This window comes from Tenrec ecaudatus, chromosome 6 (assembly GCF_050624435.1).
Source record: "Tenrec ecaudatus isolate mTenEca1 chromosome 6, mTenEca1.hap1, whole genome shotgun sequence".
Taxonomy (NCBI): domain Eukaryota; kingdom Metazoa; phylum Chordata; class Mammalia; order Afrosoricida; family Tenrecidae; genus Tenrec; species Tenrec ecaudatus.
Window position 1 is genome coordinate 162,989,979 of NC_134535.1, and position 12,815 is coordinate 163,002,793.

The 12,815-nt window shown below is 40.8% G+C and overlaps 1 protein-coding gene across 1 annotated transcript in view; it reads right to left on the minus strand.

Moving 5' to 3' along the window:
- Positions 1-12,815, minus strand: part of CUBN (cubilin) — a 306,910-nt gene that overhangs the window by 57,616 nt on the left and 236,479 nt on the right. Inside the window, exons 57-58 of the mRNA XM_075552448.1 lie at positions 3,462-3,662; positions 2,011-2,140 (exon numbers count right to left, since the gene is read on the minus strand). Coding sequence (XP_075408563.1) covers positions 2,011-2,140; positions 3,462-3,662 — 331 coding nt within the window. The remainder of the gene's footprint in view (positions 1-2,010; positions 2,141-3,461; positions 3,663-12,815) is intronic.

A 12,815-nucleotide genomic window follows, 5' to 3' on the forward strand; every position in this document is an offset into this window, starting at 1 on the left:
GGGATCAGGTAGCAGGCATCAGAGAACAAAATATCATATCAATGTGAATGAGGGGGAGTACAGAGTGGAAACCCAAAGCCCATCTGTAGGCAGCAGGACATCCCCTTCAAGAAGGGTCGTGGGAAGGAGACCAACCAGTCAGGGTGTAGTATAGCACCGATGAAGCATATAACTTTCCTCTAGTTCTTTAATGCTTCCTCCCCGCCAACTATCATGAGCTCAATTCTACCTTACAAATCCAGCTAGAACAGAGGATGTACAGTGGTATAGAACAGAGGTGGAAACACAGGGTGTCCAGGACAGATAAACCCCTCAGGACCAATAATGAGAGTAGCGATACCAGGAGGGTAAGGGAAAGGTGTGGGGAGGAAGGGGGAACAGATCACACTGGCCTACATATAACCCCCTCCCTGGGGGACGGACAGCAGAAAAGTGGGTGAAGGGAGACATCAGTCAGTGTAAACATGAAAAACTAATAGTAATTTATAAGATATCAAGGGTTCATGAGGGAGGGAGAGAGTAAAATGAGGACCTGATACCAAGGGCTCAAGTAGAAAGAATATGTTTTCACAATGTTGATGGCAATGAATGTACGAATGTGCTTGATACAGTGGATGGATAAGAGTTGTACAAGTGGAAGTGGGAATGGGGAGGGACCGGTTCCTTACAAATAGCCCATTTGTAGGTCCAAAACAGACCAGTTACTGATGTGTGACCAAACCAGACTTGATAAAAGACATGTCTGGCGTACGATGTCCTTCAGAGGTAAACTAGAGAGAAGTCACCATGCTTTGGGAAGAAAGGAATCATAAATGTATTGCAGAGGGAAAGGAGGTATGGCTCCAGCCCATGAGCTTCTATATGAAATCTTATATTGCCATGAAGAATCTGATCTCCAGAATTTCCCCTAACATGTTGTGGGTCACTGAAGGATAGAGTTAGAAAGGAAGACATCATCCAAGAAGTAAACAGCCTTGGTCTTTATCGCTCTAGTAAACTAGAGGCTGCATTCCACCCCTCATTCTTGTTGGGGATCAATGGGGTAAATAAAAGAATTTTAATGAGGATGTACAGAGTCAGCTCGAAGGTGTTCTGAACCATGACTCAAGAACAATTCTCTAACCCTTTCAGAGACAACACGGGGCAACAGGAAGGAAGTGATCTTTGGAGGAAGCCTAAGAAGGACTCAAATGCTAACTCTTCATCTCATTTTATGTGTACGTCCTCTCCACGCTTCCCTTTTCACACGGGTGAATGATAAATTAATGCCACCACACGTGACTGTTTTAAGAGTGAAATAAGATAATAAACATGAGTTAAAATTCCTTGTTAGGCATGTGTGAGGGGGCTTCAAAATTTGGTGGGAAAAAAACCCAAATATTTTTATGAAACATATGTATTTTTCCCATAAACTTTTTTGAAGCCCCCTGGTACCAAAAATGCCCAAGTAATAGAGCCTTCTCGTACGCTTGGTGCCCCTTTGCTTTCAAACCATTCCATAAATCTCTATTGCAAGTGTTGGGGGTGGGGTGGGTACAACAGTTTTAACTGCCATGGTGTATGTTCTTCAACCTTAAATATTATTTGCTCGTTGGAAAGTCAGAAAGCAAGTTCACCACAAACTTGCTCCTCCTTCTTGAGTCCCCTGTGCAAGAGGACTTCAAAAATTTCATGGTAAAATGGAATTCTTTCCACCATTTTTATGAAGACCCCTTGTGGCACAGGGGTCACCAGAAGCTCAGCAGTTTGAAACCACCAGCTGCTCTTTGGGAGAAAAATGAGTTTTCGACTCCTACCAAGAGTGACAGTCTGGGCAACCTACAGGGCCAGTTCGACCCTGTCCTACAGGGTCACCATGAGTTGGCATCGACTCCATGGCAGTGAGTCTGGAGTCAGTCTGCTCTGTTGTCTACCTCTGATGAGAATCATTCCCCTCCATCAGTAATGACATCTCTTATCTGTAAACAGAGGTAAAGCAATTTGGTCAAAAAGGTCCATTTTCCTACATACTTGAGCTGAATCAATTTGTTTTCTTCAACGATGATGGTGTACAAACAGTACATGTGGTTAGGGTAGTCTGCATGTGAGTAGGCGGGACTCCGGATGATGCCCACGGAGAAGTTGAACACACCACCACAGGCTGCAACAAAGACAAGTGCAGGTCAGAGTTATTATGTCGGCAAAGATAATGCTGAAATATTCTACACCTGTCTTCTTTTCCATACGCGAGAGAATGATTTTTCTTAAAGCAACTCAAACATCCCTTCATGGTGTTTACCAACGACTGTGACTTTTCCATGGAGGGGAAAGAGAAAGCAATGAATTAGGAAGTTGGGACCTCCTAATTCAGGTACATCTTGCAAAGAAATAAATCGGAGTCAAATTAATGGCCATAGTGAGCATTGTCGTAATCCCGATATTCAACTCAAAGACTAAGAAGAGGGCAATAATGGGAAGTTTGGAAAAAAAGGAAGGATTCAAAACATGTCGTAGGAATATGGTCCCAGACAGGACCAAGATCTAGAACTCTTCAGCAATAGATTCAATTTTCCTCGATTAAGGATATAATTTTATAAAGTATTTTATAGAGGAAAGAATACTATAAAGGAAATCATTTTGGTGTTTTCCCAGTTGGGTCCCACTGTGAGTTTAAGTGTGGAATTCACAGTTCCTGTGCTTAGAGGTGCTTTCAGAAGTTCATGGAAAAATTCCATTATCTTTCCATTCTATTTTCCATAAACTTTTGCGAACATCCTTGTATTTCTATTTAATTGTGAGATGGGAAAGGACTACCTTTGCCCAGATTTATATTACTCATCAACAAGCAATAAGCAAGCACACTCCCCAATCTGACATCAGAAATCAACAGCCAGATTCCTCAGTGACTCCTATTAGTTAATAACAAAGATAATCATAAAAAAGTCCTAAAGCTATATTACAAATATTTAAAATGCATCATGATTTCTTGGTTTTCATCAGAAAAGGATCCAACTATGTAGAAGCACTCCACTTTATTGCAGTAAAAATGCTATATTTATTTCATATTATAACACCAAAATTATAATGAACTGTGTGCATTTTGACGCTATTTCGGTGTTTTATACACTGTCCATGAGCATATCTATTTTCACCTTTGGGAAATAAGAAAGTGTGGCCACCTTTGAAAAGGCCTATTACCACTCAGCTGAACCCACTTTACAGGGAAAGCTATTTTCTTTATGCCCATACGTAGTCATGTGCTGAGACTCCTGGGATATGCAGCTGTAGTGAATTCAACATAGACTTATGTAGCCATTTCTCTATTTATTTTTAAATAATCCTGTGTTCCATGAAAACTTACCCAATGCTTAAATATCTCCCATTGTACATTGCAAGAATTTGAAATCTTAATAAACACAAACCAAGAAAAAACAAAAGAAAAGGGAAATTAAATTTCAAATTGTATATGTATGGCTACTCACGGGCTATCCTATAGGAAAACTTGAATCCATAGTCCGTGATGCGTGCATTAGAGTAGAAGTTAAGCAGCACTGGACCAGAGATGGAGACAGGAGCAGGGGTCTCATCACCACATAGGGTTGCGAATGGTGTGGAAGACAAGCTGTAACCTCTAATGATGTGCACTCCATCGTTGACACAACTCCCTGCGATGGCTGAGCGTGCTGTACAAAGCAGAACCGGCCAGCATTAGAAACAGGAACAGCATTCAAACAAAATGCCAAATACATTCAGCCAACAATGTACTAAAGATTCGTGTATTGTACTTTGCAATTAAAATGAGAACCAAGCGCTACTTTAATAAGTCAAGACTTAATCTTGTTTTCTGTTGAAAGGCTAGTTATGCTCGTACCCAAATAAGTGGTAACAGAAAATAAGTAGACCTTCCCAATAGATAAATCCCATTTTGAAACAACACAGATATATTGCTTTCCTTTACAGAATAGCGTCTCTAATTCAGTGGTTATAAATCAAGAGTCATTTTCCACTCGAGACGTTTTGCAATGGCTGGGGAGATTAGTTTTTACAACTTGGGGCTGTGCGTTGTTGTAGTGACCCTGTGTACAGCGGAAGTTAACACTGCCCGGCCCTGCGCCCTTCTCCCAATTGCTGGGTTGGAGCTCATTGTGGCAGCCGTAGTGTTGGGCCATCAGTTGAGTGGATGCTACTGGCATTTAATCAAAAGAAGCAGAGATACCCTGACACACCCTGCCATACCATCTCCCAAAATAATAAAAAAAATCATATGGTCAACTCTGCTAAAACTCAGAAACCCTGCTTTGACTTAAGGTTTTTTGAACAGAAAAGAGACTACTCCCACAGAAAGGGAACTTGAAATTCCTTAAAGACGATTTAATATCCAATACAAAGATTCTTTCTACAATCAATGTTAGCCTAAGGGCTTCTGGATTTAAAACCTAAAAACACTGTTTTGTTTTATAACTATAAACCCATGAGGGGGCTTCAGAAAGTCCATAGAAAATGGAAACAAGCAATTATGGAATTTTTCCACAAATTATTTGAGGCTCCATCATATATGTATTCTGCTCCCTGCCCCAAGAAAAAGATAAAACAGAATAAGAAATTAAAAAGATTTGGACTAGTATAGCCTCTCTAGAGAATGTTGTAGGTCAATGTATAGAATAAATCATCAGGATAATATTCAGCAAAACCTTTTATAATCAATTTTATTAACCTCAAATATGTATTTTTCATATGACTAAAATATGTTCTTCTAAAGCACTATACTTAGGAAAAAGAATATTTTATTTAATCAACAAATGAAATTCTAATGCACAGATGATGTCAGCAAAAATATCCAGAGAGAACTTTCAAAAATTTGCTTCTCCATAAAAACAAGACAAGTGCTAGAAAAATTGACTAAAGAAACTTTCAGAACTCTGAAAATTAAGCAAAAATGTGTAGCATATCAAAGAGTTCACTGCTCAAGGATATCTGATCCTCATTTCCATAAGTACAGTTAGCTTTGTGGCATTTTAATTTATAAGAGTCCCACCACCTGCTCATGAGTAATCTTGAAAGCTAGCCTACATTTCCAGTGTCGGGGAGCAGAGTGGAGCTATAAGCTCTTTAAACCCACCTCACCCTCACCGAACTGTGAGCATCTGACTTGGCCGAGCTTCCCCTACCTTGAAGGCCCCACTCCAAAGGATTGCCTTTATTTAACCTGACCCAAAGCTCGCCCAATGCTAAAAAGCCTCTTCTAAGTGGATGTCTGAAATATTTAAGGGGCAAATGTTTTCACATCATGGCGGCTTGAAGCACAAATAGCCATTGGGGCCAACAAGAGACTAACCAAGAAGTTTAGAAAGAACAGCTGATGGAATGAGAAGTCCACAAAGCAGTCTGTCCGCCGTGGGACACTTGACGGATCCAGGAGGGCGGCAAAAGCAGACACTTACACTATATCTGGGCTGTGGCCTATAGCACAAGAGTTTTTAATTGCTGGGGTGAAGGCACTGAGTATTATTATCCTCCCCCTGCTCCCCCAGAAATAGCTGGTTATTGGCCAAATCGGTTTGGGAGCCTATGCACTAAACTTTGAAGATAGTTATTATAGTTCACATTCTCAGGACATGCTTTAAATTCAGACACCCTTCTGTTTGGGATTTTACAAAAAGACTCTGCTGTTTTCCTAAAATAGCAGGACATTAGTTTTTATATGAATTAGTTTGCTCCACACAAGGAATCCAGAGGAGGAAAAGCAAGGGAGTTCTAAAAACATTTCGGTCCCTGGTTTCACGTGGTCAGGAAGCCTCTAAAACAGTCCTTTAATTAGTTGAGATAATCCAATAAAACCGCACTGCCATAGAGCTTATCCACCCACCCCACCCAACCCCCAGCACCTCTACAGGACACAGTTGAACTGCCCCTGAGGGCTTCTGGGTCTTTGACATTTCAGAGGCGCAGACAGCCCCCCCTCTCTCTCCATTGGCACGTTGTTGGGTTCAATCAGTCGACCTTGTGGTTAGCAATTCAGGACATAACTCTCTGTACCACATAACCCAAGATCGTCCCTATCAAGTTTCCTTTACATCTAAGCTAACCTGAACAAGATCTGCTACTTGTAACTGGAAAAAAAAAGAAGTTAAAAATGTGAAAGCTTTCACTTCAATGTCTTTATTAGGTAATTTCCAAGCAGTGTAATGTTGGAGAAAATAGGAAAAGGGGAAGTAGATTAAATTCAGATTCATGGTGTGAATATGGCCAAAATATATACTCTGATTATAACCTCAGTTTGTCTTCCAGACACTAAAAGCTCTATTGGGATTTTAAGACTTCAGAGTAGATGGATTAGGGCATCAAACAATAAATACGCACTCATTCATTACAACAATCGCTTTGGACATCACCAACATATACACTTGCGAAACCAACATCAGAAGTGAAGTGGAATATCGCTCCCTTTCACTAGATGAACATGCTGCTCCCACAGTAGTTTGAATGTCCTACAAAGCACATGGCCCCTGTGTGTGTCATCCAAGACACATAGAGTATCCCTTCAGTGGCTGTCTTGGAAATTATGGAACCGGTCACAAACTAAAACAAACACTGAGTATTCTTTATCACGGAGTAATTGACTAAACCTATGGTTGTTGCAAGTAGGTGTCGTCCAATTGCTTGCAACTTGTGCACGGCAGAAGGAAACACCACCTGGGGCTGCATCATCCTCACAGTTGTATTTGGGATGACGTTCTGCAGCCACTGTCAATCCATCTTGTTACGTCCTTCCTATTTTTGACTGACCCTGTACATTATCAAGCATGCTGGTCTTTCCCAGGGTTTCATCTCTCTTCGGATCGTGTACATGAGGCACAGTCATGCCAGCCCTGCTTGTAGGAAGTATTCTAGCTCTCCTTCCTTCAAGACAGTTTTGTTTGTTCTTTTGGCAGACCACGGGGCTTGCAGTCTTCTTTGCCGACCCATAATGCAAATTTGTCAAATCTTCTGGGATCGTCTGTATTCATGGCAAAATGCTCACATGCACATGATGCAAATGCTAATACCATGGACTGGGTCAGGCACACCTTAGTTCTCAGATTGACACCATTGTTCTTTAACACTTTAAGGAAGTCTTGTGTGGTAGATTTGCCCAATGCAAAATGTTGTCTAATTTCTTGATTGCTGCTTCCACGATCTTTGATGGTGGATTGCAAGGAAAATGGAATCTTTGACAACTTCACTCTTTTATCCATTTAGTACATTGTCTATATTTTTATATTAAGTTAAAATCCGTATGGAAAACTAAATCTTTTCATTTATTCGTACATGCTTCCAGTCCTCCTTGCTTTCAGCCAGCAGGGCTGTGTGATCTTCCTCCAGTCCTAATGCCACACTTCTGCATGGGCTCCAGCTTCTTGTATTATTTGCTTAGCATACAGATTGAATAGAAATAGGGAAAGGATACAACCCAGACACACACGCTTCCCGATTTTCAACCATGCAGGATTCCCCTGCTCTGTTCAAATGATCGTGTCTTTGTCCAGGTCCAGGTTCTGCATGACCATACGGAAGTGATTTAGAATTCCTATTCTTCTACATGTTATCCAGCTTGGTATGATCCACACAGTAGTCTGCCTTTGCATCTTTAATAAATAAAGCAGAATGAAAATATCTCCCTGGTAATCCTAAGTCAAGATTCACCTGCAGTCAACAATGATATCGCTCATGTCATGTCCTCTTCTGGTTCTGGCTTGAATTTCTCACAATTCCCTTCCACAGCTTTTTAAATTATCTTCAGCAAAATTTTACTTGCATGCGATTTTAATGACATAGTTGGATGATTTCTGCATTTTCTAGGATCGTTTTCTTTGGAATCGTTTCAAATGTGGATCTCTTCCAGTCAGTCAGCCAGACAACTGTCTACCAATTTCTTGGGAAAAAACTAGAAAGTGCATCCCATGCTCCATCAGATCGTTGAAACATTTCAATTGCTATTCCATGAATTCCTAAAACTTCACTTTTCTCTAAAGTTTCCTGTGCCTCTTGGACTTCTTCCTTCAAAACCACTGATTTTTTATCATAACCCTTGGATGTTTTGAACCTTGGCCTGCTGGGGTTTTTTTGGTCCAGTGACTGTATCGTCCTTCCACCTTCTTTTGATGCTTCCTGCATCATTTAGTATGTTGCCCATGGAACTAAACAGAACAGACAGAATGTAATAAAATAAGAGAGGACCCCTGACAGAGCATAGGGGGTAAGCCGTTGGGCTACTAACCACAAGCAGTTCAAATCCACCACCACTGCACAGGAGAAAAATGATGTGTTCTAATCCAGTAAAGAGTTACCATAGCAGAATTCCATAGAGGCAGTTCTATCCTGTTTTATAGTGTTGTGCTTGTCAGAAGTAATTTGACAGCAGTTAATCCAATAAGATCTTTCCCAAAAGAAGAAGAAGAAGTTGTGTTTGGGGGAGCAGATGAAGTTGGGGGGACTTTTCATTGTTTTTCTAGAGAGCGTTTTAATATCGAATACTGAAACAAATGGCTCAAAATAATCTATTCATGGCCAAAGCCTGATTCAAATAAGCAGAAAAGTTAAGACTTTGGGTCATGTTCCTCATAGATGAAAATCTTTTTGATCTTTTACCAGTAATCATTTATTTAAGGTAAGTAGAATGTCCAATTTTTCCCATAAAACATAAAAAATCATCTATACACTTCCCAAATTTGATGAAATCACCTAAAGTCTTTTCAGGAGCCTCCTGTGTATGTAGCAGTTGAACAGTGAAGGGGAAGACTGAAGAAGAATTGATGCATTTGGCTGCTAGTGTTGGCAAAGAATATCAAATATACCAGAGACTGCCAGAAGAGTAGATACATCTGTCTCAGAAGAGGCACAGAAAGGATGCTTCTTAGAAGCCAGGGTGTCTAGACTTCATCTCACAGCTTTTGGGCATGTCATCAGGCGGGACAAGTTTCCAAAGAGAAATATCACATCTGGTTGAGCCAAGAGTCCGCCCAAAAGAGGAAGAAGCTCCACACAGCGGACTGACAATTGTGCTGCAGCGATGGGCTCACACGTAGTGATGACTCCAAAGCTGGCACAGGGCCGGGCAGTTTTTGTTCTGTTGTATTTAGGATCCCTATGAGCAAGAACGCATGCTATGGCACCTCACCACAATAACAATAACCCGAAGTCTAGGAACTTATGAAAGATTATTTTGAGTAATGTGATCCACAAGAACATAAGATATGTTTCACAGGGCATCCAGGGATTTCTACACACATATTATTCTCAATCTCCATCCACATACCACATCAACCTATAAGAGTCATTCAGTCTGTCAATGAGAAGATATTTGGTGACAAAGACCAGGGGCACCAGAAAATAATGACAGCACATACTTTTCCTGCAACGATAGGGGGAAATCAATGCATAGAGGAACAAAATGTGCACAGAACTCTCAACTATAATACAGTTAAAGTAAACCAGGAGGCCAAAAGCAAACGAGAAAGACCGTCTCCTAAGGAGGTGATGTAGTGGGTTATGAGGTGGGCTCGAACTACAAGATCAGCAGTTAAAAACCACCAGCCACTCCAAGGAAGCAGGATTGTTTCGTAAATCCAGAGGGGGGGTGGTATTTTTACTCTGTCTTACAGTGTTGATGTGAGTCACAGTTGACACAATGATGGTTGAGTTTGGCTTTTGAGTTGGTCTTCCAGGGCGAGAAGATAACATAGTCAAGCCTAGAGCAAGTTTCCCAAAGAATGTTGTTATTAGGTGCTCAGGGGTTGTTGAACAAAACGCTGTCTGGTCTGCAGAGGCTTTAGAATGCCTAGTATTGCAAAGGCAGGGATACTAAGTTTAGACAAATGCATCTGACATGAAGTATCATAGTATTCTTTTTGAGCAAATTATTTTATGTTAATGGTAAGTAGGCTACAGAGCCTCTCATACCTGCAAGTAAGAAAGCATGCTGTATGGATGAGTAATCATACCTGCCAGTAAGGAAGCATGCTGTATGGATGAGTGATCAGAAGATAAGGGTAAATCAGAAAGACTTAGAAATCACACCCTAGGTCACACATGCATGGATTTATCCCAAACACATTGTGTTCAAACATGACTGTGAAACCAGTAAGTTGGTGGCAGTAGATGGGTCCTCTCATTCAGGTAACGCAAAACAAAAAGCCCTCACTGCCATCGAGTGGATACTGACTAAGAAAGACAGGTATTCTCATTTTAGGGTTATTGAAAACAAAGTCCAATTAAAACTATGGTTTCCAAAGGGATCGGCTGGACCAGTAAAATTCAAGTCCAAGAGGTCAGCTCAGAAGGGTGTGGCAACTGTTTGGGGGGCAGGGATGACGATGGAGTAATCGCCATGGATTTTTCCAAAGGACATAGGACAAGACCAGGGGCTTCTCATGAGGAACTTTTAAGAAAATGGCGACCTGGATCGGTGAGGAAAAGGCCAGGGAAGATCTTTGGAGGAATTTCCTTCTACTTGACATTCCCATTCCTGCTCATTCAAGTGTAGCAAGAACTGTCCTAGGACAATTTCCTGGATAACCTTACCCCATCCACACTAATGCCCTGGTCTTGCCCAACACTCAACGTTTCTAAGGAACATCATTTAAGTCCATCCATGATGCCCATACATCCATGTAGACGTGATATAAACTTAAAAAGTGCAGAATTCCACTCAACAGGGAGACAAGGATGCCATTTGGCCCTTTATCAAACATTGTGCCAGGAAGTCTTAGCCAGAGTTATGATATAACAAGAAGAAATCAAAGGCATCCAAATTGGTGAAGAAAAAGTTAAAGGTTCTGTATTTGTAGTTAATATAATTCCATATGCAAAAAAAAAAAAGACTCGGGAAGGAAACTGTTGGAACTAATTGAAAAAAATGTGGTGGGGTACAAGATTGATGTGCAGACATTAATCAGATTCTTATATACTATCAAAGTCATCTCTGAAAAGGAATTCAGGAAAGCAACACCATTTACAATAGCCACCCACAAAGCAAAATAATACTTAAGGATAATCTTAACCAGAGAAACAAGAACAAAGTTCTCCCTTCCTGTACAGCCACAGGTGTCAAACCCGCTTTGTACATAGACCAGAGCACCAAAACAATACATCTGCTCACCAATAGGCAACATAAATACAAAAGAGACAGACTCTTAGGGAGGGTGGCTTGGAAAGGGAGAGCCTATTTCAAGGATCTGCATGTGACCTCCTCCCTGGGGGGGGGGGCACACAACAGAAAAGTGGGGGAAGGGAGACATGGGACAGAGCAAGATATGACAAAATAATAATTTATAAATTATCAGGGGTTCATGAGGGAGGGGGGAAAGGGGAAGGAGGGGAAAAATGAGGACCCGATGCCAGGGGCTTGGGTGGAGAGCAAATGTTTTGAGAATGATGAGGGCAATGAATGTACAAATGTGCTTTACACAACTGATGTATGTATGGCTTGTGATAGGAGGTGTATGAGCCCCTAATAAAATGATTTTTTTAAAAATAAAATGAGGGCAATGAATGTACAGATGCACTTTACACAATTATGTATATATGGATTGTGATAAGAGTTGTATGAGCCCCTAATAAAACGTTTTTTTTTTTAAAAAGAAAATAGACTCTTCCAAAAATGGTGCTGGCAAAACTGAGTTTCCATGTGTAGAAGAATGAATCAGGACCCCTGCCTCACTCCATAAGCAAAGTGAACTCAAGGTGGGTTAAACGCAATGCATGATTTGATCTCTTGACTGCTGCTTCCATGAGCATTGATTGTGGATCCAAGCAAAATGAAGCTCTGGACAACTTCAACCTTTTCTCCATTTAGCATGACGTTACCTCTTGGTTCAGTTGTGAGGATTTTGGTCGTCTTTACATTGAGTTGTAATCCATACTGGAGGCTACAGTCCTTGTCATCAACAAGTGCTCTAATTGTCCTCATTTGCAACAAGCAAGGTTGTAACATCTGCATATCAGAGGCTATTAAACAACCATCCTCTAATCCTGATGTTACATGCTTCTTCATATAATCCAGTTTCTCTGAGGATTTGCTCACAAACAGATTGAAAAAGTGTCCCGAAAGGGTACACCCATCTTTCCTAATTTTAAACCATGCAGTATGCCGTGTTCTGTTTGCACAACTGCTTCTTAATCCATGAGGCCAATCGAGTGTTCTGGAATTTCCGTTCTTAAGGCTATCCAGAGTTTAGCATGGAGCACACTGTCGAAGGCCTTTGGATCGTCAATGAAACACAAGTAAACATCTTTCTGCTCTTCTCTGCTTTGAGCAAGACCCCTGTAACATAGATAGCCCTTGTTCCATGTTCCAGACTGAACTTCTCAAAGTTCTGGTATTGCTAGGAACTGCCCTAGTATTACAAGGTCATAAAAAAAAAACCAGGGGGCGAGGAACTAAAATATGGAATAAATACAGTATCAAACATAATGAAAATCACGCACACAGCAAAAGACACAATAGACAACCGGGGCCTCCCAAAAGTAAGAAACTCGCAAGCAACAAGATTTCACTGAAAGACTACAATGAGAAATCACAGACTAGAAAAACATGTTTGGCAATGACCCATCAGACATGGAAATAATTTCAATAATCTATAGAAATCTTCTATGCCTTAACCACAAAAAAGATGAATAGCCCAAGTAAAAACAGGCAGAGGACATGAATTGACAGTGTACCATAAAAGACATTCAGGTGGTCATAAAATAGATGTTCAAATGCTCATAAGCACAAGTCATCCAAGCGATGGAAACCAAAACAGCCGTGGATACCACCGCATACTGGCAACGTTCAGAAAGGCAGACAACAGTAAGTG